Source organism: Homarus americanus, unplaced genomic scaffold (assembly GCF_018991925.1).
Source record: "Homarus americanus isolate GMGI-L3 unplaced genomic scaffold, GMGI_Hamer_2.0 scaffold14467, whole genome shotgun sequence".
Classification (NCBI taxonomy): domain Eukaryota; kingdom Metazoa; phylum Arthropoda; class Malacostraca; order Decapoda; family Nephropidae; genus Homarus; species Homarus americanus.
The window spans coordinates 5977244-6004821 of NW_024733734.1; the positions used below are offsets into that span (position 1 = coordinate 5977244).

Here is a 27578-nt window from a genome sequence, read left to right on the forward strand (position 1 = left end):
TGCTACAAATTCACTATTGTTGGCTTACTGTTATTGTATACCTTTTCCTATTGTTAACATAAAAGATTTTGTTCAAATGAAGTTTCACTTTAATTGCAAAGTGATCACTCAAAAACGCATCCACAATATCCAAATTTTCATGCGCATCTAACATATTAAAAAGTATTGCATAATCAAGTCTCTCCCCCTTTAACATGTGTCTGCTCACCATCTCCGAGGACCTTAGCATCTTCTATAGAGCCTAAGATATTTTTCAGAACCATTCCATTGTGATTTTTAGAACCTCTACTGCCAAGATTGTTATGCCAAGCAATCAAATCACTAATTAGTAAACAATCATCAGCAAAAAAATGTCCGGCAGATCATCAACTGTCAAGGAATCAGCATGCACATAAACATTAATGAGGAACAATTTAGCATCTTGAAGCGTAATACTAACATACAAATACTCGGTATCGCTTATTTTTAGAGCGGAATGAAAGGATGCTGGAATATCATCTTTCATATAAGTCGTCAAACCTCTACAATTTCCAGTCAAATCAGCTGGCAATTCCAAACTTTGATAACCTCTTAGTTGCAAAGATATTCCGTTTGTCCCAACCTCTTGCAAAGCTATGACATCAATACTACTAGAATGAACATATGCATGAAGATCTGCTAACCATTTTTTTCAAACTATTAACATTCCAGGAAATTAAGCTGACATTATGATCTATTACAATAAATTTTCCCCGTCATATTCTTCACCAAAATAAGAACATTCTTTTTGATGTCGTCCCTTGGATTTTCCATATATTCCAAAACAGTCAAGAATGCTCGTCAGATCACCAAGCATTTCCTTGTTTACTACATCCTCTTTAGAAACCGAACCAACTCTATTTCCTAACATACTATGATTACCATTTTGCTCTAAATTGCTATCCACAATGACATTACTTGATTCCATCTCTACTAATGCTTCATTTTCCTTTAAACTATCTTTATTAACATTAGCAACATCACAATATGACACAAGATTCACCAAGCATTTCTTGATATCTAATCTGTACTGTGCTGGTGCATTAGGTATTTCCATACGCTTTTCCCACACATTTACAGCACTTGGTGTCCCTGCAACATCGCTCCTTACAGCATCACCTTTATCCTCTTGATTAGTGGACTGAGCTCGTGATTGCAATTGATGAACTTTCGGTGTTTTAGGACACACCCACGCGCTGGCATTGTGAGCCCCCCCCCCCAACAGAATCTACATCGAAAATCATTAAGGCATTTCCACGCCATGTGCCCCCACTTGCAACACTTATAGTATATTACTGGATATTCGCTTATATCCCAAACATCTCACAAAGACCTTCTCTGGCGCTGAACCTTTGATTAGCGCAATTATCTGCGGCTTAGATACTAGTTCTCCATCAAATCTAATTACACGTCTCTTGGCCCAAATAAATCTATCGTCAGCCAACACATCCTCGGGGTCAAGGTAAACAGGATAATCAAAAAGAATGATCTTAGTACACTTCCCAATGGACTTCACAGGCATTTCCATCACTACATTCTCCTTCACAGTTATATAAGGAATATGTTCACCTTCTTTAAAGAGCACTTGATACCCTTGATGGCACTTGGTGAGTCTAACTGACTACTTTATCTTATCATGAAAATTCATGCCATTATTCTTGGGGAAGTAAAGACGTGGACTCCTTGAAGAGTTACTGCCATCTAAACCATCAGTAGGGTTTACACTCATTGTACTGATCTTGGCTGAAGACTCACACCAGCAATTTTCTTTCGCTTATCCACCAAGTGGGAAATGTTATCTTCACTGCTTGTACCATCTCTATTCCTCCTTTTATTCTTCTTTTTTGCTATTAACAACTTTAAATACATGCTCTTGTTCTTCACATTCTCTGCTGCTAGACAGCTCCAAATCCGCCAACAGTCCCCCAGCAGTACCCTGGGCTACATTGCTGTGACTGCTATGCCCACCACCCAATTCCGTCAATGTATTAAACGACCTGCTCGTTGAAGCTCTTCCGCCAGTCATGACCGTACGTGTCCAGCCAGGGAGGTGTAGGAGAGCAACCTGCACGTCTTGACCAGTACGGCCAGCATTCGAGAAGTGTTTCGGTCAAGTTTTCTCCTTCATTGACGGTTTTGTTCAGTTTTTTTCCTTTATCCTCTTCGCCACTGATTGGCTTGTTAGCCGCTTGGGCGGTCGTTTATGTCTCTTTTACGCACTGTTGGCAAGTACTGGGCATGCACTGGTTCCAGGATGTATCTGTACCTGCCCATTGTTAGTCAAGTCTGGTCTTGGATGAGCTCACACTCGGCGCCGTCACAGCACTCTCGGGCAGATTGTTCCAAAAGTTCACAATCCTCACTCCGAAAAAGTTTTCCCTGACATTTTTTTTTTTATCTTGGGCTTCTTAAACCTTAAGCTGTGACCTCTAGTGGGGCAGGCATCCGCCAGCTCCAGATATGGATAATCGACTGAGTAATGTATATTAGGTCATCCTTTGCCCATCTGTAGTATAAGTTAGATAGTTGTAGATGTTCTAATCTCAAAGGGTAACTGAGGTGCCGTAGCTTGTTAGCCGCTTGGGCGGTCGTTTATGTCTCTTTTACGCACTGTTGGCAAGTACTGGGCATGCACTGGTTCCAGGATGTATCTGTACCTGCCCATTGTTAGTCAAGTCTGGTCTTGGATGAGCTCACACTCGGCGCCGTCACAGCACTCTCGGGCAGATTGTTCCAAAAGTTCACAATCCTCACTCCGAAAAAGTTTTCCCTGACATTTTTTTTTTTATCTTGGGCTTCTTAAACCTTAAGCTGTGACCTCTAGTGGGGCAGGCATCCGCCAGCTCCAGATATGGATAATCGACTGAGTAATGTATATTAGGTCATCCTTTGCCCATCTGTAGTATAAGTTAGATAGTTGTAGATGTTCTAATCTCAAAGGGTAACTGAGGTGCCGTAGTGCAGGTACAAGTCTGGTGGCCCTCCTTTTGACGTTTTTAAATAACTGACAGCGTTTGGCATCTCTTGGGGACAGACAGGGCGATAGTACTCCAAACAGGGAATCACCACACTCGTGAAGATCGTTACGAGGGTATCTGAACGATCTTCTCATATGACCCACAAGCTGAGTCGTTTGATTTACCGTCTCACGAAGATCCGAAATATTTAGTTCGTTGTCAATATACACACCCGGGTCCTTTTTACATTTGTATTGTTACAACATTTATAACTTTTTGTAAGCCCCAGAAGGGGATGGTAAAGGCGAGGGTGGGAGTAGTATACTACCCTGTCCTTTTGATGTAATAGTTTTATTGTCAATAAAAAATTTAAATTTCAATTCAATCTTTTCACATTTGGTCTCCTTTAATGCTGTTTTTTCGTCCAGTTGGGACTTGTAATATATGCCTGCCTACTGTTGATACGACCTAGGTGTATCCTTTTACATTTCGTGATTTTGAATCTTAACAGCCATTTCTTAACCACCCCTGAAACTGATAGAGATCTTTCTGTAGTTCTTCACAGTCTATTTGGTTTTTAATTTCCCTGAATAACTTGACATTGTCCGCGAGAATTTGTATGGAGGAGTGTATAGCTTCCGGCATGGCATTTATGAAACAAAAAACAACGGGCCCAGTACACTCCCCTATGATACCCCGCTTGTCACAGGTATAACAACCTTAATCCCTACTTAATTCCCAACTGTGCAGTCATCCCAACCTTCTTCCAGTAATGTGGAGGACACTTATGGCTTTATCTGTTTGACCTCCCCTAGTCACATCAACTTATTCTTTATTACCCCAACCATAATCCCACTACATCTTGAACCATTCATTTATATGTCTCGGACTGATACAGATGGACTTTTTGCATTAAATTATTCATTATTAATGACTTCACTCAGTTACTCAATTAGTCACAGACCTAACTCAAATCCTCGATTACCCCTGGTGATAAAAGATACATTCTAGATTTGTTTCTCATAACACATCCAACTTGCAGTGTTATTGTCGCTTCTCTGTGTGGTTAATCTCGCTTAAATCCTTCTCTCCCACACGTGCATTACAGTTCAGTATTTGGCACAATGGTAGAGCTAACTAGAGCAAGGATGGTGTCATACTCCCACTCCACCTGGAACTTCAACATAGACCCGTCCACTTATGTTGACAACAATTCACAAACCAATCATTTTGACACAGAACTCTTTATCCCCTACTTTGTACAGTACTTACAAAGAAACAGCGTGGCAGTGGTGATAACGGGACCCAGTAAACTTGATGAAGGGACATGATAAGGTTACTTTATGCACTGAATAAGTAAATTTTTTATCAATATATTTCTAGCTTGTTTATGATGATTTTTTTTTACACAGTAGTACAGTATATTTACCACTCCACTACAAGAAAAGCATAAAACCTGGTTGTGAACAATCTGATAAAATGGAACGGGGTGTGCCGGAGAGGGAGCTGTTGCAACTGATAGGATGTACTGAAGACCAGGATTTGTACAGGATATATACACCTCAAATTATAATTTTCATTATTAGCATCAGACTTAATTAATTTTTCAAAGGCTGGCAGGTGTGTTGCCAAAGTGCATAGAATTAAATTTAATGAATTATTGTTGACGAGGAATTAATTAATGTGAAGCATCGGTGAAGTTAGTGAAATAGAATATGATCCCATAATGTATTCTTTGTTGGCTAGTTTATAAGGAATAATTGATGAGGTTCTCTCCAGTTTATGTAACTTCAAAATCTCAATTAAATATAGCCTTGATCTATTCCCTGGGCACCAGCCGTACTAGATACTAAAATTACTTAAACAAAACTGGATGCAGAAATGTTTATTAAAATTAGCCAGTTAAAATCAACATTATTCTTTAGTCAGTTATATGATGCCTTTTCTTTAATATATTTAACTAAGCTACTTGTAAATTTACTGGAGAAATAGTTGTATTTCAGTTTTCTAAAATAAGAGTTTACATTGTCTAAAAGGCATGGAGATCACTCAGCAAAGGGTGTCTTAAGGGCTTTCTTGTTTCTTTTACTGTAACTATAAAGATATGCTCAGACACTTTGTGAAGTACTTTAGTGATACTGCATAAAGTGAGCACGGTAATGCACTATCCAGGGAGGAAGAAACAACTCTGCAGTAACTTAATGTATACACAGACAGGGACGCTGACAGAGGATGACCTGGCACTGGCTGGGGTGGTGCCTAGCGTGAAGGGTGATCTGGCAGCACCTTTGGAGGACCTGGCACACCTCTCACCTGATCAGCCCCTCACTAAGGCCCTTGCCACCTGCCACTCACTCACCCTCATCAACGGCAGGCTCATCGGTTACCCTCTTGATGTTAAAATATTCACCGGTATTGATTGGGTAGGTTGTTATGCCTGTCTCATATTGTGATAGTTCTTGTTCTAGAATTAAGATTCATTTTGACGCTGCTTCATTTGGAGGAGGACAAATTGATTTTCTGTCCATGTATATTCCTCTACATATTATCATCACCACTGTTTTATGGCCATTATCCACTCTTGCCTGGGTTAGCCACTACAGGATACATTTTTTATCATTTTCACCACTTACCAGCTTACTAGCAGTTTGGGTAATTGGTCTATCCAATGTTAGTCACAGGAGGAAACCGAACTCTGGGAAATCTGTGATTTTTGGTAGGGTCACACTGGATGATACCCTCCTCCGTTGTGTCGGAGCCAAGCAGGACTCGAACCCCTGACATACTGGTGAGAGATACGCGCGTTACACGAAGGGTTCGGCCAAAAACATCCATTATATAGCAGCATTAGTTTTAATTTTCTTGGCATGTATGCCATGGAATAATTGATTAAAATTTCATTTGGTATGATTAATTTATATTTGTATTTTTTCTCATCAGCATGCACCCACTAAATATGTAGTGGGCAGGGAGGGTGTCTGTTTTACAAACAAAACTCTACTTGAGTTAATGGTTCCCTTTATATTCCTCCATAGCACTGTACAACTGATCATCAAGGAATAAAATCCCTCTATAGTATTTGGTATCAGAGAAAACTTTAAACATACCGACAGTGGAGCAGTTAAGGAATAATTCATACTAAACAAGATACAACACATGTAATGTAATTTACCTTGAGCCACAAGACCATTTTCACTTAGAAACTCTTGATCTATGACAACAAAAATATTAAAACTTTTATACCAGTAATATTTTTCATCACTGATTTAGCAACAGTTTTTTAAATAGAGTGTTCATATCTTACTCCAAAACATCTTAACTGTTGCCTTCCTAGGTGTTGGAGGAGCCAGATGCTGTGGTGAACTCAGACTATGGAATAGTGACACAGCTGCTTGTACAGCCCAGAGCTAAGGAAGGTGTGGACCCAAACGTGCACCAGATGGCAATTCTAAAGACATTCCCCTTTGAATCGCGAGAACAGCGTATGACAGTGGTGACCCGCAGCAGGACCAGCACGGCCCTAGAAATCTTCATTAAGGGTGCCCCTGAGAAGGTTGCATCACTCTGCAGGCCTGATACGGGTAACCTGACCTATACATTTACTATTTTTTTCTATTTTACAAACTCATGTCATTCTTAGCTACCATATTTCCCTCCACATAAGACATAATATATCTATAAAGAAAAAATCTCCAAATATTACCAGCATCTTGTATGTCAATGGTTAACCCTTAGGGGATACAGTCACCATTATGGTACGGTACAAAACTAAAACCCAGGCTCCCCCATTTGACACACTGGCTTCCAATTAATCCCAAAATGAAATATATATGATCAAGAAATATTAACTGTGATTACTTTCTGTGCAGTGTAAATTGTCCTCGTTTAGGAAATTGCATCACATCCATTACTGGATTTTTTTCCGGCGTGTTATATCTATCAGCATGAGTGGAAAGTCTGTATTATTATTATAATTAATACTAATATCATTATTATTATTTTTTTATGAATTATTATTATTATTATTATTATTATTATTAATATTATTATTATTATTATCATTATTATTACATTTTCTCCCCCCAGTCCCCGATGTGGGTCAGTGACCTGCGCCCGGGTGGGCTAATCCCAGTAAAAAAAAAAAAAGTCGAACTAGTGGACAAGTTAAGCAGCCTGCTAAAATGACCAGGAAGAGTATCCATTTGAGTACGGTACCAAAATGGAAGTATTGAAAAGTTCTGAGAAAATCTTTGTCAATGCTGAGTTTGCAACCCCTATAAGTGCAAGGAGTACTTTTTTTTACTGAGAATAGCCCACCCGGGCACAGGTCATCAACCCACAACGGGGCCCAGGGGGCGAAAAAATAAGAATAAAAAGAAATTAAAAATAGAATAGGAAAAGGTCATATTAATCTACACCACAAAGATACCGGAAAACAAGCTTTTTAAAGTGAGACATTGAATGAGTGTGGAAACATAGAAGAAGGTAGAGCATTCCACAGTTTGGCTGTGTGAGGAAAGAAGGATGTACTATAGCGGGTACTAGTGTGACCGACATCCACAGAGAAATGGTGGGCACTGCGGGCAAGACGAGTGTTAGGAGCCCACGGCCTTGCCGGCGGTACATAGGATGCCAAATCCACCGAACATCGCCCGTTAAAGTACTTGTAAAAGAGAGAGAGGGAAGCAACATTGCGGCGAAGAGACAGGGAAGAAAGATTGTCAACTAAAGGAGGAGAGTTAATAAGACGAAATGCCTTTGATTTCACCCTCTCTAACAGTTGGACAGAAGAAGAGCCACTTCAGATATGAAAGCAGTACTCCAAGTTAAGACGAATGAATCCCTTATAAACTTGAAGCCTATGGCATCTGTACAGCATTCCCAGCTTTCGGGAGGCAGCTTAAGCAATGTTGTGGATGTGTGGCTTCCATGACATATTAGAGGAAATGGTGGGGCCTAGCATATCTATTTTAGAATTTGGCAGAATGATAGCGTCCTGAAATGTTATTGGTGGGAGATCATCTAATTTGGAAAGTGTAATTTGTACATACTGAGCTTATAACTATCAAATTTAACCAAGTTTCTACCTCCCCATTCTGAGATACGGCACAGGTCTGCATTGATATATGTAATGATATCAGCTTGTCATGGTTTTGGGGTGGATCGGTGGTAGTAGGAGTGGATTATATTATATAAAGATAATAATATGTCGTATTTCTTATTTCTTACCGTAGAGTCCGATACCTTCACACTGATTACTTACATGAGATTATGGCGTATCTACGTAGAAGTTCACTCCACCACTCGACATTCCATGATTCATACTTGATAAATGATGATTTAATGAATTCATTTAATTTTCAACATCCATCTAAGTTATTGGTTATACTATGTCATAACCAATCAGTCATTACCTTTAGTAATAATAAGATAGGATCACAGATACGGGCAGATAATTGCACTTACATTTATTTGTCAAGCTTCCATACGATGATTTACAATTTGCATGGATTATGATTTACTCACGTTCACGCTGTAATAAAATTAATCTTCTAAAAGAGAATTTTAACTTGGGGACACATGTGATTACTCTACTATGGGTATAACTTAACAGAGCCTTAATTCTTCAAGTGATACATTTACTGCCAGCCTGGATTGCTTTTGTTGCCATAACAACAAAAAGGTACTCTTGGGTTACCACACATAGTCTCGCGTCACTGACAGTCACTGTGGACGGTTGTCGCGGCAAGTAGAACTGGTAAGCGTGACTTGAATTAACCATTAGGTGCAATAGACCAGCCTGGATTGCCTTTGTCGCAACCAGGCTTCCACACGTGATATTTCCACGGGGATAACAAACCTAGGTTAACACACTTAGTCTCGTGTCGATCACGGTCACGGTAGACGGGTGTCGTGCAGGAGAACTCTGTAAGCGTAAATTAATTAACCATTTACTGTAGGTTTGATAGGCCAGCCTGGATTGCTCTTGTCGCAACCAGGCATCCACACGTGATATTTCCAAGGGGATAACAAACCTAGGTTAACACACTTAGTCTCGTGTCGACGACGGTTCACAGGACGGAGTGCGGTGGAGGACTCTGTGTGGTGTGGTGTCCCGCCCCCCCTTCAGGAGGGAGAGGCTGGAGGCGACGTCTTAACTAACCCATGGCTCAGGGGATACTACTTAAAATGAGGTTTTTGGGTGTGAAGCGATGAACAGTACAACACTGTTTCACTGCCCACCCTCCTAAAGGCTGGCTAACATACACTAATGGAAAAACACATGTCCCAGTTATGCCTCGCCGGGCGTCTTATCTCTGGTAAAACAAACTTTGGAGTTGGTTGCGTGGGTAAGCCTAACGCAACCTATGACAATCGCCCCTACTAAGAAAAATTTTTCTTTGGAGAATAAAAATTTCAGCACCTGTATACAATCAAGAGAATGCCTAGCCCAGACACACAATTCAACATTCATACTGTGGTGTGTGTGTGTGTGTGGCACTAACACTGCAACGGGATGTAGTCGCCAATCGCCACTGAGGGAAAACCTCAACATTTACTTTAGATTTTCAGGCTGGAGGAAAACTCCGAGGTGAGGGTGACAATTCCCGAGCAATAGTTCATGCTAAGCGTAAACACGCTACATTTATGTTACAGCAACGTGTTGTGTAGTGTAGGGTATGTAGACATTGTTTAGGTGGTACAGGTGTCGTGTTATGTTCTTAAATGTAGAGAGGTGTGAAAAGGTTTACATAACATTTGAAGAGTCGTCAGATGCGTGGAGGTTCGAGTTGACCGGAACATATGGACACTCCCACACATAGGTCAGGTCCTAGACACGCTCTGCAATGTCGAATGAACTTTCCCGGTGGTGAAGAGAAGGACTCCTCCAGCCGGCTGATGTGGAACTGGGTCCCTCTTTCGCTGAGGGCCCCCAAGGTGAGGGTGTACTCTGCCCATCACTCACCATTGGGTCTACTGTCCACCGCCTCAAGCTGAAGTCCACCAAAATGAAGATGCAAATCTGTCCGTCACTCGCCCTTGGGTTTACTGTCCACCGCCTCGTAGTGAATCAGGAGGCTGAGGTGGAACTGGGTCCCTCCGTTGATGAGGACCCCCAAAGGAGTGGAGGTACTCTTCCCATCACTCACCCTTGAGTGTGCAGTCCACCGCCTCGTACTGAATCAGCTGGCTGATGTGGAACTGGGTTTGCTGACCACAGCGTCCGCCGCCACCCTCTCAAGGGTTCGGGGATCACTGTGAGAGGCCACAGGGGTGCAGGTAGAACTCGCCCTCCGTCGCTGGTTCTGGCAAACATCACAAGTCCTCTTCTGTTTCTTTATTTTCCACCTTTAACTTCACATTCAAAATTTCTTAGAGTCCCCTCAAATGTACTAGTAATCATTTCGTAGTACAATATACGCGTTTGCACAAACTGCTGACAAGAGTGCAATTATCCGCGGTCTGTGTCCCTGTTCGGGCGCCAATTGTCATGGTTTTGGGGTGGATCGGTGGTAGTAGGAGTGGATTATATTATATAAAGATAATAATATGTCGTATTTCTTATTTCTTACCGTAGAGTCCGATACCTTCACACTGATTACTTACAGGAGATTATGGCGTATCTACGTAGAAGTTCACTCCACCACTCGACATTCCATGATTTATACTTGATAAATGATGATTTAATGAATTCATTTAATTTTCAACATCCATCTAAGTTATTGGTTATACTATGTCATAACCAATCAGTCATTACCTTTAGTAATAATAAGATAGGATCACAGATACGGGCAGATAATTGCACTTACATTTATTTGTCAAGCTTCCATACGATGATTTACAATTTGCATGGATATATGATTTACTCACGTTCACGCTGTAATAAAATTAATCTTCTAAAAGAGAATTTTAACTTGGGGACACATGTGATTACTCTACTATGGGTATAACTTAACAGAGCCTTAATTCTTCAAGTGATACATTTACTGCCAGCCTGGATTGCTTTTGTTGCAACCAGGCTTCATCACAAGAACTTCTTCCCACGGCCATAACAACAAAAAGGTACTCTTGGGTTACCACACATAGTCTCGCGTCACTGACAGTCACTGTGGACGGTTGTCGCGGCAAGTAGAACTGGTAAGCGTGACTTGAATTAACCATTAGGTGCAATAGACCAGCCTGGATTGCCTTTGTCGCAACCAGGCTTCCACACGTGATATTTCCACGGGGATAACAAACCTAGGTTAACACACTTAGTCTCGTGTCGATCACGGTCACGGTAGACGGGTGTCGTGCAGGAGAACTCTGTAAGCGTGAATTAATTAACCATTTACTGTAGGTTTGATAGGCCAGCCTGGATTGCTCTTGTCGCAACCAGGCATCCACACGTGATATTTCCAAGGGGATAACAAACCTAGGTTAACACACTTAGTCTCGTGTCGACGACGGTTCACAGGACGGAGTGCGGTGGAGGACTCTGTGTGGTGTGGTGTCCCGCCCCCCCTTCAGGAGGGAGAGGCTGGAGGCGACGTCTTAACTAACCCATGGCTCAGGGGATACTACTTAAAATGAGGTTTTTGGGTGTGAAGCGATGAACAGTACAACACTGTTTCACTGCCCACCCTCCTAAAGGCTGGCTAACATACACTAATGGAAATACACATGTCCCAGTTATGCCTCGCCGGGCGTCTTATCTCTGGTAAAACAAACTTTGGAGTTGGTTGCGTGGGTAAGCCTAACGCAACCTATGACAATCGCCCCTACTAAGAAAAATTTTTCTTTGGAGAATAAAAATTTCAGCACCTGTATACAATCAAGAGAATGCCTAGCCCAGACACACAATTCAACATTCATACTGTGGTGTGTGTGTGTGTGTGGCACTAACACTGCAACGGGATGTAGTCGCCAATCGCCACTGAGGGAAAACCTCAACATTTACTTTAGATTTTCAGGCTGGAGGAAAACTCCGAGGTGAGGGTGACAATTCCCGAGCAATAGTTCATGCTAAGCGTAAACACGCTACATTTATGTTACAGCAACGTGTTGTGTAGTGTAGGGTATGTAGACATTGTTTAGGTGGTACAGGTGTCGTGTTATGTTCTTAAATGTAGAGAGGTGTGAAAAGGTTTACATAACATTTGAAGAGTCGTCAGATGCGTGGAGGTTCGAGTTGACCGGAACATATGGACACTCCCACACATAGGTCAGGTCCTAGACACGCTCTGCAATGTCGAATGAACTTTCCCGGTGGTGAAGAGAAGGACTCCTCCAGCCGGCTGATGTGGAACTGGGTCCCTCTTTCGCTGAGGGCCCCCAAGGTGAGGGTGTACTCTGCCCATCACTCACCATTGGGTCTACTGTCCACCGCCTCAAGCTGAAGTCCACCAAAATGAAGATGCAAATCTGTCCGTCACTCGCCCTTGGGTTTACTGTCCACCGCCTCGTAGTGAATCAGGAGGCTGAGGTGGAACTGGGTCCCTCCGTTGATGAGGACCCCCAAAGGAGTGGAGGTACTCTTCCCATCACTCACCCTTGAGTGTGCAGTCCACCGCCTCGTACTGAATCAGCTGGCTGATGTGGAACTGGGTTTGCTGACCACAGCGTCCGCCGCCACCCTCTCAAGGGTTCGGGGATCACTGTGAGAGGCCACAGGGGTGCAGGTAGAACTCGCCCTCCGTCGCTGGTTCTGGCAAACATCACAAGTCCTCTTCTGTTTCTTTATTTTCCACCTTTAACTTCACATTCAAAATTTCTTAGAGTCCCCTCAAATGTACTAGTAATCATTTCGTAGTACAATATACGCGTTTGCACAAACTGCTGACAAGAGTGCAATTATCCGCGGTCTGTGTCCCTGTTCGGGCGCCAATTGTCATGGTTTTGGGGTGGATCGGTGGTAGTAGGAGTGGATTATATTATATAAAGATAATAATATGTCGTATTTCTTATTTCTTACCGTAGAGTCCGATACCTTCACACTGATTACTTACAGGAGATTATGGCGTATCTACGTAGAAGTTCACTCCACCACTCGACATTCCATGATTTATACTTGATAAATGATGATTTAATGAATTCATTTAATTTTCAACATCCATCTAAGTTATTGGTTATACTATGTCATAACCAATCAGTCATTACCTTTAGTAATAATAAGATAGGATCACAGATACGGGCAGATAATTGCACTTACATTTATTTGTCAAGCTTCCATACGATGATTTACAATTTGCATGGATATATGATTTACTCACGTTCACGCTGTAATAAAATTAATCTTCTAAAAGAGAATTTTAACTTGGGGACACATGTGATTACTCTACTATGGGTATAACTTAACAGAGCCTTAATTCTTCAAGTGATACATTTACTGCCAGCCTGGATTGCTTTTGTTGCAACCAGGCTTCATCACAAGAACTTCTTCCCACGGCCATAACAACAAAAAGGTACTCTTGGGTTACCACACATAGTCTCGCGTCACTGACAGTCACTGTGGACGGTTGTCGCGGCAAGTAGAACTGGTAAGCGTGACTTGAATTAACCATTAGGTGCAATAGACCAGCCTGGATTGCTTTTGTCGCAACCAGGCTTCCACACGTGATATTTCCACGGGGATAACAAACCTAGGTTAACACACTTAGTCTCGTGTCGATCACGGTCACGGTAGACGGGTGTCGTGCAGGAGAACTCTGTAAGCGTGAATTAATTAACCATTTACTGTAGGTTTGATAGGCCAGCCTGGATTGCTCTTGTCGCAACCAGGCATCCACACGTGATATTTCCACGGGGATAACAAACCTAGGTTAACACACTTAGTCTCGTGTCGACGACAGTTCACAGGACGGAGTGCGGTGGAGGACTCTGTGTGGTGTGGTGTCCCGCCCCCCCCTTCAGGAGGGAGAGGCTGGAGGCGACGTCTTAACTAACCCATGGCTCAGGGGATACTACTTAAAATGAGGTTTTTGGGTGTGAAGCGATGAACAGTACAACACTGTTTCACTGCCCACCCTCCTAAAGGCTGGATAACATACACTAATGGAAAAACACATGTCCCAGTTATGCCTCGCCGGGCGTCTTATCTCTGGTAAAACAAACTTTGGAGTTGGTTGCGTGGGTAAGCCTAACTCAACCTATGACACAGCTCTAGAAACAGATTTAGTTTGAGAGTTAGGGTGGAAGGGGAAAATGTGAAGAAGAGTGAAGAGTAAAATCATCAGCATAAGAATGGATAGAATTAGTTGTAGTGTGAAGTAAATCATTGATAAAAAGAAGGAAGAGAGCAGGTGAAAGAACAGAACCCCGTGGGACTCCACTATTGGAAGAGAAAGAGCGAGAGATCGATCCCTCGACAACAACTGCCATGGATCGGTTCTCAAGGAAGCTTAAGATTAGGGCTGTTAATCTGGATAGACGACAAGATTCAGTGCCATGTGCTCATTAGCCTGGCAATTATACAAGCTGTTAAGAGTTGGGGATTTAGAATATAGTTAAAAGTCTACCCAGATTACAACTGGTAACAACAATAAAAAAACAAAGACAATCGGACTATAAAAGGGTAACCAAAGGATGCGAGTTTTTGTTGTGTATAATAAAGTACCATAAATTCCTTAACCAAAATATTCAGCTTCCTATAAATTACCCTTAACCAAACTTAACCTAAACATTAACAGTATATACATATTAATACAACATAAAACAATCGTGAAGCAAGGTGGAGGTGGGAGAGGCAATACAAGATTACAAATACTTAAGTGAGGAGCTGAGATGGCTGACGAGTAAGGCTGAGTATTGTAGAAGACGGTAGGTAGTCACTGTGCCGTAGGTTTAGAGGATAGGTGATCCTGTGGTCACTTCCCAGAGTGTAGTGCTCTCTCCTCGAACTCGAGCTGACAAAGAAGACTTGGAGGAAGTGACGCAACAACCAGGATATGGAGAAGGGAAACCCCGGAGTGGTAACTAAGACGAGTCATACTCGTGTCTCGTCCCTAGATGGCGTTGCTCGTGGTGCTGGGTAGGTAGATCAGGACAATAGATGGCGTGGTTCGTAGTGCTGGGTAGGTAGATCATGACAATTGGTGGAGGGGTTCATAACAAAGCTAAGACTGATAACATGATATCCAATGAGCAAGGATTGATTAGTGTCCTATTGCTGCCAACACTACATCACTTATCCAACCTATAATATACATCATATGCTTGGTCAGCTTGTGATTAGACAGCAAGAGGAACAAGGGGAAATGAGTAAGAAATGCAAATGGTCCAAGAAGTTGAGCAAGGAGTACAAGAATATGAGGCATGACAAGTACATCACCAAGAGGAGCACCCCCACCACTTTTCAACCCTCTCCCAATCAACTCAGCCATTACCTCATCATCGAAGAGTACCTATTATTAATACAGTATTCTTCCTTTTTATTTGTTTACAATAGGTCAGAACATGAAAATATTAAGCTACTGTTGTTTAAAAACATATTTTCATTCATTATTTGTATGGTAAGAATTATATTTTGTGGACTGTATATACTAAGCTTTTTCTGGCAAAATTACTTAACCCAAGTCCGCTGCAGAAAGCCGTTACAGATCTCCCAATCAGGGCCACCTCTGATCAGGAGTCACCCCTGATCAGTGGGGAGGCACAGAAAGGGCGTTGTCTGGAACGAGCTTCCTGGGTGTGTGAGTAATGGTGGTGAGGTGGTCGTTTTCGTTCGGGTCGTCAACGGTTAAAGACAGGCTGGCAGGCTTTAGCAGTGAAGGGTCAGAAGAGAGGTCCGTTCACGGCGAAGGCTGGCTGGCGAATGTTGAAGAGGCAGGTCACCACGAGGTCAGGTCTTAAATAGCAGGGGTAGGCCGGGCTTAGAAGTTGACCCCCGCTCCGTGGGCGGCGCTGGTTGACCTAGACCACGAGGCACACACTGGGGAATTCGTGGGGTCGGCTACTCAGCGACAAACAGCGTTTGTAGGGGAGAAGTCCACTACACTATAACATAGCATGATATTTAAAGTAGTTTATAACAATGGGGCAAAATGTAGCTTTGTTAAGTTAAGAGAATTTGTTTATTTTTACTGCCAAAGTAAATGTACGTATTATGGATCTGAGTTTGTTATACTGTACTATCAGTGCCTGGCATCATGGAGGCAGCGCTGGAGTGGTATACACGACAGGGACTGCGGGTGCTAGCTGTGGCGGGCAAGACTCTGAGGGAGGGACTCACCTTGGGCCAGGTAATTGCTATGCATTATCTTTTACTTTCTGTGGCATATACGCTAATGCTATTTAATTATGTCAGCTTCTCCCTGCTCCTATATTTTGAGGTTTATTATGGCTTTATAGCTACAGTAATAAAACAAATTGGAGTTATCATAATTAAAGTCCAACCATGTGCACAAAAAATAAATGTGATCAACTATATTTATATACACTGTACAGTACACAGTTAGAGGGCGTGAACCTTGTATCTCAGTTACCATATTTGAGTTCTATCAGTTCATTATGGCAGCAGGTTGACGGGAGAAAATATTGATAGCTAGGTAAGTTAATCTCATACCATTTTTTTTTAGAAAATTAAGCAAACACATTAACAACATTCAATAGTAAATAATTTGCTCGTAAATATGAAAATTTAATTTAGTTTTGAATATTATTAGACTGTTATTCCCAACTTGAACTACCAGTGAAATAATTATATTATTTATTGACTGAATTTTGTGACTGTTAAACCATATACTGAATCTATTTCTTCAGAGCTCTCTTTTCTTTCTGGTGTGCTTGACATTGCAGTACAGTATATGACTCCTGATTAAATTTATCATTCCAATTTCTATGTGAATTTATACTGAATATGTGATTAGGATCATAAATTGCTTACTATTGGCAGAGGACTGTGGTCACCAACCCTTTAACATGAGGATGATACACTTTGAATGATTGATTGATTGATTGATTGAGTGATTGATTGGAGTATTAGATGGCGAGCAACTACTGTAGTTGATTGTTGTAAGAATTTGTGAAAGATACTATTATGTTTTTGTGGTAGGTGGAGGTGTGCCCACGTGAGGAACTGGAAGATGAATCAGCATTCCTGGGTCTGGTGTTGTTACATAACAAGCTCAAAGTGGAAACCGCACCTGTCTTGGCCATCCTCCATAAGGCGCGCCTCGCAACTGTCATGGTCACAGGTTAGCTCCTGACAAACTGGTTCAGGGTTCTTCTTTTCACACACACACACACACTGTCAACTGTACACTTCGTGGTTAAAATGCATTACTTACACTAGTATTTCAGACCCAGATTAAGAATGACTGTGCTGCTGATGAGTTAGTGTAGGTTGTGTGAAGTTAACAAGGGGCCAAATGGACACCCCAAAGCCTTGTGGAAGAGGAACTCAGCAGTTCAGAACAAAACTATTAAAGCATTAAGAATAAAGATGATATTTTTTCTCTACAAGAACTGGAAAACATGATACAAGTGATACCAACCGTTGCCTGTCATCACTAGTTCCTTTGCTAAGCTTATGTGAGATGAGAAATTAGATAGAGGTGGCTGTACTTTTAAGAGTACATAAAATTTTTATTAAGAGAAAAAAATTAATAAATCACTCTCCCATATTACACTGTAACCAATCTTACAAGACCTGTTTTTCAGGGGATAACTTGTTGACAGCATTAAGTGTGGCCCGTCAGAGTGGAATGGTGCAGGCAGGCATTCAACTGATTGTTGTGAAGGCAGTCGTGGAGGCAGCCTCAGCTAAGGCAGCACAGCATCTGAAAGTCTTCTACTATGATGCTGACTCTGTGGGAAGGCTGCATAACCAGGTGAGGTGTCTACATTTTCTCCAGATAATACATAGGGAGCTTGCTGCTAACTTGAAAGGGAGACTACAGTACTGCGCAGCATACTGTATATTTAATTTTCCCGTGGGAAGGTTTTGGGTCTCTGACTCTGAAAGAGTTGTAATGATATCAGCTGCTTTTAAATGGATTCACAACTGTGAAGGGAGTTGATATAGTTAGAAGAAGCATTGTGTTGTTCAGTTGATCCCTAAGGTCGTCGTTATGTCATGCTGGATACTCTGGCGTCACCGTGATATCAACTGTGCTTAAAACCCCAGGGAGATAAACTGAACTTCAGACACCCTAGGGAGATCAATTGTATTTTATTCACTCAGTCAGGCTAGGTCAGGTTAGGTCAGATTAGATTAGAGGAATTTTGAGACTATCCAGAATGCGTTGTGGCTGTCAGGAAAAACCTACGACTCAAAAATTTCCTTTCTGGTTATTTTGTTGTGTCCACAATGTATTGTGATTATTTTTTCACTCAGTGAGTGAATTCATTGTTTGAACCTAGAACATCTACATAAATCTGGACTCACAGGTACTTCAGATTATTATTTTTATCAAAGGAGATCAAGATGTATTTGTTTTAGGTAACTGGGTCAAATATTGACTAGGAAGCAGTAACTGTTTTCTTAGTAATCCAAAATTTCAAAATTATATTTTAGGTTCAAAGGAAAATTTGCTGCAAGAAACTTTGGGATAACTGAAGCATTGAGAATTATGAGGACATGTACAACCTCACATCACGATATTAGCATCGCTATACAAGATTAGCCACCAATGTGTATTGGTTCTTTAAATAGTAATAAAGATGTTGAAAATAATTCACTGAAGGCTTTCCTTATATAATACTCCCACATTGCCACAATTTGAAAATTATGAATTGTACACATCATTAATACAAACTGAATTATACAGCCATTATTGTTTATTCCAGCAAAAAATGATCTCTGTGAGAAATGATAACTACGCACTGGCTACAGATGGAAAGACTTTCGACTTGATCGCCAACAGTCAGGATAAAAATTTGTTTCATCGGCTACTGCACAAAGGCCGAGTCTTTGCCAGGATGAAGCCTGAACAGAAGGTCACTGTTGTGGAGACCCTCCAAAATCTTGGGTACTGTCCCTTATTCTTCTCTTTCTCTTTGAGTCATCTCACCCAAGGGAGGATATTATTTTTCACATGTTTTCCTACACCGGCTCTTTTACTTTACTTTTTTACTTTTATCCTCTTCGCCAATGATCGTCTTGATAGCCGCTTTGGCGGTCGGTCACGTCTCTGTTATGCACTGTTGGCAAGTACTGGGCATGCATTGGCTCTTGTATGTATCTGAACCTGCTCCAGTGTTGGTCAAGTTTGCTCTTGAAGGAACTCGCACTAGGTGCCGTCACAACACACTCTGGCAGATTGTTCCAAGAGTTCACAACTCTCACTCCGAATAAGTTGGCCCTCACAGTTTCTGGATTTGTGCCTTCTTCAACCTTGAGCTGCGACCCTTTGGAAGGTGGGCGTCCGCCAGCTTCAGGCATGGACACTCGACAGTGTAGTGCCCTCTGAGATGTTTATACAATTCAATTATGTCACCCCTTGACCGTCTGTAATATAAGCTAGGCAGTTGCAGGCGTTCTAATCTCTCTGTATGACTGAGGTGTCATAGTGCAGGCACCAGTCTGGTGGCCCTCCTTTGGACATTTTCAATCAACGGACAGTCCGTAGCATATCTCGATGATCAGACGGGATGACAGTACTCCAAACGGGGAAGTACCTCACTATTGAAGATCATTACGAGGGATGGACTGTCTGGATATCTGAACGACCTTCCTATAAGACCTACAAGTTTAGTCGCTTGATTCATCTTCTTCTCACAATGGCCCGAGAACTTCAGTTCATTGTCAACATACACCACCAGGTCCTTTTCACAGTCTGTCTCTATTAATGCAGTTTCTTCTTCCCGTTGGGATTTGTGATACGCCTCCTTACTGTTGGTTCGACCTAGGTGCATCCTCTTACGCGTCATGACATTGAATCTTAGCAGCCATTTGCTCGACCACTCTTGAAGCTGACAGATCTTTTTGGAGCTCTTTAGGGTATTTGGTTCTTAATTTCCTTGAATAACTTGGTATCGTCTGCAAACATTGGTATGGAGGGGTGTTTAGCTTCCGACATGTCCTTTATGAAATAAACACACAACAAACGGTACAAAATACGATTTCGTGAGATTAATCACCACACACTGCTTGCGGTCATGAAGAAAACCTCCGATCCACGCGAGGACACTTCCCCGAATACCGTACCCTTCCAGTTTAATTCTCAGCCTTTCATGGGGTACGCTGTCGAAAGCCTTGGCAAAATCTAGGTATACATTGTCGATATTGCCGCCAAGTTGTATAATTTGGGTCCAAACATCCGGTACCTTTAGTAATTGTGTTAAGCAGGAGCATCCCAGCATAAAACCATGTTGGCAGTCCTTTACAAGGTTGCTTCTCAGTAAATGTTCCATCATGGCATATCTTATAATGCTCTCTAGTACACACACTATGCTTTTCAGACTCACTGGTCTATAATTATTCGTGGAGTGACGATAGCCCTTCTTGAATATAGGACTCACATAAGCCATATTCGTCACTGGGAACCTTTTACTCATCCAGGCATTCACAGAACAGAATCTTAAGCGCCTCAGCTAGCTCGTTGCACAACTCTCTTAACACTCTTGGATGCACCATGTCAGACCAAGGACTTTTATGAACCTTTTGCTTTGACAATTTATTTATTATACCATCTTCTGAGAACACAATGTGCGTCTGCGCTGTGTCGAACCGTCTATCTTCAAACGCAAGAAGATTGCTCGCATCTTCTCTTGTGAACACCGAAGAAAAGAATTTGTTCAATGTCTCCGCCTTATCTTAGTCAGAATTTGCATAACTACCATCTTCAAGCCCCAGAACTGATACGCGTAATCTCGTTTTTAGTTTCGATTTTGTTTAGCGGTAGAAAGCCTTTGGGTTTGACTTGACCTCACTTGCAATTTGCCTCTGGAACTCTTTTTCAGCCCTTCTGCACTCTGACTTTGCTTGGTTCCTGGACCTGGCATACAACCTCCTGTCCTGCTCACCATTTGACCTAATCCACGTCTTGAATGACTGAGTTTGTTCTTTTTAACTTTGTCGACCGCCGCATGGTTCATATGTAACGCTCTCCTTGATTTCCTGGAGGCACTTGGTTTGGTCTTGGGTAAATAGTTATCGGTCAGATGGTTCACTTTAATGACTATGATATTCAGCGTAGTGTCTGCGTTCTTATATATTAGTGAGTCAGGCCAGTGAATACCCCTCATCTCCTCGCTCATCCCGTCGTAATTACCCTTGTAATATTTTAACCTTGGCCTGGTTTTGTCATGAACCAAGTAACAGTTAAATTTGAAGGATAACGTGACATGGTGACTGGTGCTAACGGGGGCTAGATGTTCCAGCTTGACCACCCTATCCTACTTTTTAGTTATGATGAGGTCCAGTGGTTTGGGTGTTGCTCCCCTCTTCGCTACTGATTGGCTTGTTAGCTACTTGAGCGGGAGGTCGGTCATGTCTCTTTTAGGCACTGTTGGCAAGTATTAGGCATGCACTGGCTCCTCAATGTATCTCCTGTGCCAGTGTTGGTCAAGTTTGTTCTTGACTGAGCTTATACTCATTGTCATCACAATATTCTCTGCCAAATTATTCCAAGAATTCAAAACTCTCACTCCAAAAAAGTTTGCCTTGCCAACCTCCTGAACTTGTGGCTTCTTCAACCTAAGGCTGTCACCAAGCGGCGAAGAGGATAAAAGTAACAAAAAGTAAAACGTAGTGTGGTGGGCTTCCACTAGTTCCAGGTATGAACACTCGACTGAGTGATTTTAGAATGTTATTAAGTCATCCCTTGCTTGTTTATAGTATCACTTAGGCAAATGCAGGCATTCTAATCTCTCTGGGTACCTGAGGCACAACCTGGTGACCCTCTTTTGGGATATTTTGAATTGACTGGCAGTGTCTAGAGCATCTCAGGGAACAGATGGTGTAACAATACTCCAAACGGAAAAGCACCTCACTTTTTAGGACCATTATGAAGGACAACCTTCTAGGTACATGAACACCCATCTTACAAGACCTATTAGCTTCTTTGCTTAATTTACCTTCTCACAATGGTCTGAAAACCTCAGTTTACAACTGGTAATTCTTGTAACTATGTACAGTATATATTTTCATTAAAGGAAAAAATGCATTGGCAAGTGTGAGCTCTAGGGGGCTACTCAGGGCTACCCCATCTGTTTTTCTAGAGTGTATACAGTAATGATTTGCTTACAAGAAACTGGTGATCCTTGGCTGTCAAAGAGAAAATTTCACGAAATTGAGATTGAGGCCATTTGCATTGTCGGTGGTACTGAAGAGACTGTCCACACAAATTACATTGTTTCGTCGAGAGAAATGTTAGTACAGTATATAATGACTTAACATCAAGACGAGTCATGACTCAGTAACAACAATGGCTGGGCAGTGGACATTTCATAACAATATAATGATAAGAGATTATACAATGAACAACATGGAATGTGGTAACTCCATTAAAAATAGAACCTTAAATGTGAATAAATAATTAACAGGGAAAAGCCTGTTGCGAGTGTCCTTCCAGAACACAAGTGCCTCGTCTTGTCTCCACGTTTACTGACCGTTCCACACAGCAGTGACAGCCGACAGGCCAGCCAGCACAAGGAGTCATGTTATTTCCAATTTTTAAAATGGAATTTGACACCACACAGATAATAATCTAAATATTATCAACAGATATAACAATTCTGTTGAAAGCATAATGCGTCTAATTGACAAAAAAAAAAAAAAAAAACAGCACATCGTTACACTCATACAGTAGGTGGTTGTGGGGTTTCGTGATGTGGAATCGCACATAGGATGGAGGTGAGAAGGGAAACTCAGCTATGGCGGTTTTCTTATGCTATATAAATATATTATATACAAAACAGTCTGGCGCTGGGAAGTTGCTGCGCGGTAGAGGAGTTGCTGTGCAGGAGCTTCTTAAGAGGAGGTGTTGCGTGTTGCATGGCTGTAGCTAGAATGTCCACTTCGGTCGGTCGGTGATACGGAGAGAAGAGAGCATTAGCTCTGAGAGTGCAAGAAGGGGACAGTACAAGGTAAAGTTCAGAAGTGGGAAATAGAGGAGGAGGTTAACAGCAGGTGGGCTATCCACCTTGTGGAGCAATGTCCACTTCACGGCGAGACTGGGAGTTTATATACACGTCCAGCGGACGTAGAACGGAAGTAAGCATCGCCCCCCTTAGTCTAGACTCTAAGAGTCTAGACGGCGAGACTTGTCAGAGAAACTTGATGAGAGTCTAGACTCTAGACGGTTAGGCTTGTCAGTTGTAGGGGAGAGTATCCACTACATGGTTTTTCACTTATCAATACGTGAATGGTTCTATCTTGATTTGATTTCATTAACGATGGTTAATAACAGTTCTCTTGAGTTATTAATTATATTGTTAACTTTTAAGTTTAATTATTCTCTTTGTTGTTCTAGTGTTTTCATTTTATATTTTTTAATCATCCTTTAAAATTAATTAACCCTTTAATTTTTGTAAACTAGTTTACATAAAAAATTAAGATAGTTTTCTTTGAAATATCTGAAAGTAAAGTTGCATGTCTACGCGTTGGCAAAAATTTTCCTTGTTCGTTTAAAATTTCCTAAGGAAAAGCCCACTAATGAAAATATGTATATACAGTATAGTAGTATAGTTTCATAAGGAAACACCTGTTGATCTATTTACATTTTCACAGGCGCTATGTTGCTATGTGTGGTGATGGTTGCAATGACTGTGGGGCACTGAAGGTGGCAGACACAGGCATCTCTCTGTCATCAGCCGAGGCATCTGTGGCAGCGCCCTTCACCTCAAGGAAGGAGAACATCACCTGTGTCCCCACACTCATACGTGAGGGCCGGTCAGCTCTGGTCTCCATATTCACTGCCTTCAAGTATAATGTTGTCTCCTGCCTTGGTGCCCTCATCTGCGTCCTTTTCCACTTCTCGGTAAGTAATTTACCAGTAAGCCCAGATCCCACTCCCTGGCTATCTCGGTTGAATTTGACATATCTGGGGGGTCAGATGATCTGAGTGAAAGCATTGGTCCAGTAAAACAAAATTTAAGGCCAGAGCCAACAAATTCATAGTCTTAAGTATGGTCAGGGTGTAAGAGCGCGATTTCCTTAATTCATATTTTATCTTCCAGATTATTCTTTTCTGTTATTATTCTTCAATACTTTATATATATACTTTATATTCTTGCTTATATTATTATATAAGTGACTCATATTTCTCTGATTATATTTTCCAAGGCAATGTTCTTTCTTTTTATTTCTTTTCATATACTGTATATATTATATTTTCTAAATTTCAATGTCCTTACCTTGCTGGAGTATACTCTGTTTTATTATATTCTTAACCATGGATTAGTCTTGGGAACCATGTCATTCTTAGTACAACACTTATTATACTTACAATGGTAGCCTGCCACCACCCAGACTTTTATTAGAATATAACATGTCTCAAGGAATGGTTAGGTAGCGTGTTAGCGAGTTTAGGCACGAGAGTTACTACTATTATTTTCTGAGAACCAATGTGTGAAAGGAATAGAGTGGTGATACTCGTAATTTACTAATTTAATATGTATTATCACAGGGAATGAATAAGATGTTAATTAAGTTCACTCAGACAAGACTGGACCCCCTTGGTCGGACTTTATCTTGAATAGTAAAATAGATCATTTCTTGATTATAGCATTATACACTCAGGGTATTACTTCATGGTCATTACAGATAAATACGTAACACACTTGACAAACTCCACAATTAGAACAACATCAAACACATCCTGTCAGTTCGGAAGGAACAACATGGTACTTTAATGCTCATTCAGTGGTAGTACACCTGGGTGGAAAACTCAAATACTACAATCAACAGTACTGCTGGTAAAACCAACATCCATGGGTTCAATACTTAACCTGGGATATTATATTTCTGCTAGTCATCCCCAACCATAGATATTAATACTGCTCCATACATATAGCCAAGATCAATGGACCAGACAAGAGTGCGTCCACGAGGGAAGAGAGTTGTTTACTGTACCCAGCTGAGCCGAGGCTCGCTGGCAAGGGAGCGCCTGGGGAGGTAGACTCGTGGCAGTGTGTCTTTATGGTGCTTCCCGAGAAATCTTGTCCTGGGATTCTAATCTGACCATATTAAAGACATCCTTCAAGAACCATCTTGCCCATAGGCGGCTACCGAACCTCAATAGTGGTGCCAACACAAACAGTGCCTGGAGATGCGTTGAGGAAGTCACGAAAGTGTATGTCTAACTTCAACTATACAAAGCATACGTCTGGCAACGATGCAGATGATATTTACGTTGCTCGACTTATTTGGCACAGGATATATTACTATGTTAAAACATGAACACTGATATTCACAAAATCGACTGAGTTAAACTGACTTAACATGACGGCGGAAAACAATCGTTCACATACCTGGAGATGCGTTGAGGAAGTCACGAGAGTGTGATTTTTCCTCGTGCATCCGTATATATATGCGAGCCTGGGGCACTTCCGGCCCACATATCCCTACCAGAAGGACTAATCTCACCAACAACAGACCTTCTATTCAAATTGGTCGCTGTACACCTAGCTGTGACCGTCAGTGTCACAGGTCAGGCTAATTTTCTACGTCTATTTTTATAATCTACTCAGAGATTGAGTTTGTCAGGAAAGAGGTGAAATGGAGTTACATACGCACTAACAACTCTACTTGCCGGAAACCACAGACCACTGCCCAGGAAGAACAGCCGTTAGGTCTTGGAGATTTTGAGTTTGACAGAATCTTTTCAGTAGATTAATGACTTTCTAAAATAGACAACTGACACTAACTAAACTACAAACATCAGATTCCCTGATGTTTGGGCAACAAAATAATATAACTTCAGTAGCAATCGGAAATTCATGGATATCCCCACGGACGACATAAAGCTATGCCATTCAGATTGACAAACTCGTCACTCACTTACTTGACAGGTCTTACTAACAATAAGGACAGTTGAAGCTTTCAACACAACTCACAATGGATCTTGAATGTTCCAACTGTAAACAGACATATCTAGGTTGCCTCACCAATTGTAACCAAAGTTGCAATTATAAATGAAAAGGAAAACTGCTCAGAGACGTGACCGATCGCCCAAGCGGCTAACGAGCCGATCAGTGGTGATGAGGATAAAAGTAAAAGTAAATTCTGTCATTACTAAGGAATAATGAAGTCTCGGGTGCATTCTAAGATTGAGATAAAACGGAGGACTCAGGCGTCCTGACGCGATGAGAAAGCGGACTCCTCAGATGGGAAATTCAAATAAAGAGAGCATAGCTACATGTTTTGTGGGCTATTGAGCGTAATATGAATCGTCTGATTTTACGTTAACTGACGTGTATGACCATGGTCATTACAAGGGAATGTCTTGAAATTCTGCTTACTAAAATCAATAACTTCAGACAGGGCAACTAAGGTCAGTATCTGGAGACAGATCTAGTCAGTTAACTACTGAAGACTAGGCTAGTCAGGTCCTGTAGACTTCATGACCTGCTAGGGGCAGTGCAGATAAACCACATTGTAAACTACGCCCATTTTTTATACAGAAGGAGGTAGTTTGGCAGGCACTCACTTGACTGCTCTTATTTCCCTATTTGTAAAGTTAACTACCCATTCAGAGCTATGGTAGGTGGACTGTGGTTGTCATGATATGAACAAACAACACTCAAGACAAAATATAAATGCTGTATCCACTTAATGCAAAAGGCAGTCAAAGGAAATTTCACAGTATAGTACAGTATAGTATGAAGAGTTTTCTGTTAATTAGGTGTATATGTATAAAGCCTACGTATGTTGTATCAGTTAGGTAGGTGTATATTCTTCTTTTCTTTTATCCTCTTCACCACTGATCAGCTCGTTAGCCGCTTGGGCGATCGGTCATATCTCTGTTACTTTTCTTTTTCTTTTATCATCTTCACCAAATAATCGGCTCGATAGCCGCTTGGGCGATCGGTCACGTCTCTGTTACGCACTGTTGGCAAGTACTGGGCATGCACCGGCTCCTGAATATACCTGAACCTACTCCAGTGTTGGTCAAGTCTGGTCTTGAAGAGCTCACAATCGGTGCCGACACAACACTTTCTGATACATTGTTCCAAGAGTTTACAACTCTTACTCCGAAAAGGTTTGCCCTCACAGTTTTCTGGAACTACGGCCACTTCAATCTTGAGCTGTGACCTCATGTGGGACGAGCGTCCGCCAGCTCCAAGTAAGGACACTCGACTGAGTAATGCCCCTTGAGATGTTTATACACCTCAACTAGGTCCCCCCTTGCCCGTCTGTAGTATTGGCTAGGCAAGTTCATGCGCTCCAATCTCTCAGGGTAGTTGAGGTGCCGAAGTGCAGGCACCAGTCTGGTGGCCTTCCTTTGAACATTTTCAACCAACTGACAGTCCCTTGCATATCTCGGGGACCAGACGGGGTGACAGTACTCCAGATGGGGAAGCACTTCACTCTTGAAGATCGTTACGAGGGACGGACTGTCTATATATCTGAATGACCTTCTTATAAGACCCAATAATTAATTTGCCTGATTTACCTTCTTCTCGCAATGGCCCGAGAACTTCAGTTCATTGTCAACATACACACCTAGGTCCTTCTCA

General features: G+C 41.7%; 1 protein-coding gene across 6 annotated transcripts in view; it reads left to right on the top strand.

The window, feature by feature from the left end:
- LOC121869952 (polyamine-transporting ATPase 13A2-like) overlaps positions 1-27578 on the top strand; it is a 193532-nt gene that overhangs the window by 131100 nt on the left and 34854 nt on the right. For all 6 annotated transcript variants that reach the window (XM_042371553.1, XM_042371556.1, XM_042371557.1 and 3 more), the window contains 7 exons: positions 5189-5398; positions 6310-6556; positions 16092-16195; positions 17008-17149; positions 17616-17785; positions 18744-18925; positions 23629-23878. In XM_042371553.1, coding sequence (XP_042227487.1) covers positions 5189-5398; positions 6310-6556; positions 16092-16195; positions 17008-17149; positions 17616-17785; positions 18744-18925; positions 23629-23878 — 1305 coding nt within the window. The remainder of the gene's footprint in view (positions 1-5188; positions 5399-6309; positions 6557-16091; positions 16196-17007; positions 17150-17615; positions 17786-18743; positions 18926-23628; positions 23879-27578) is intronic.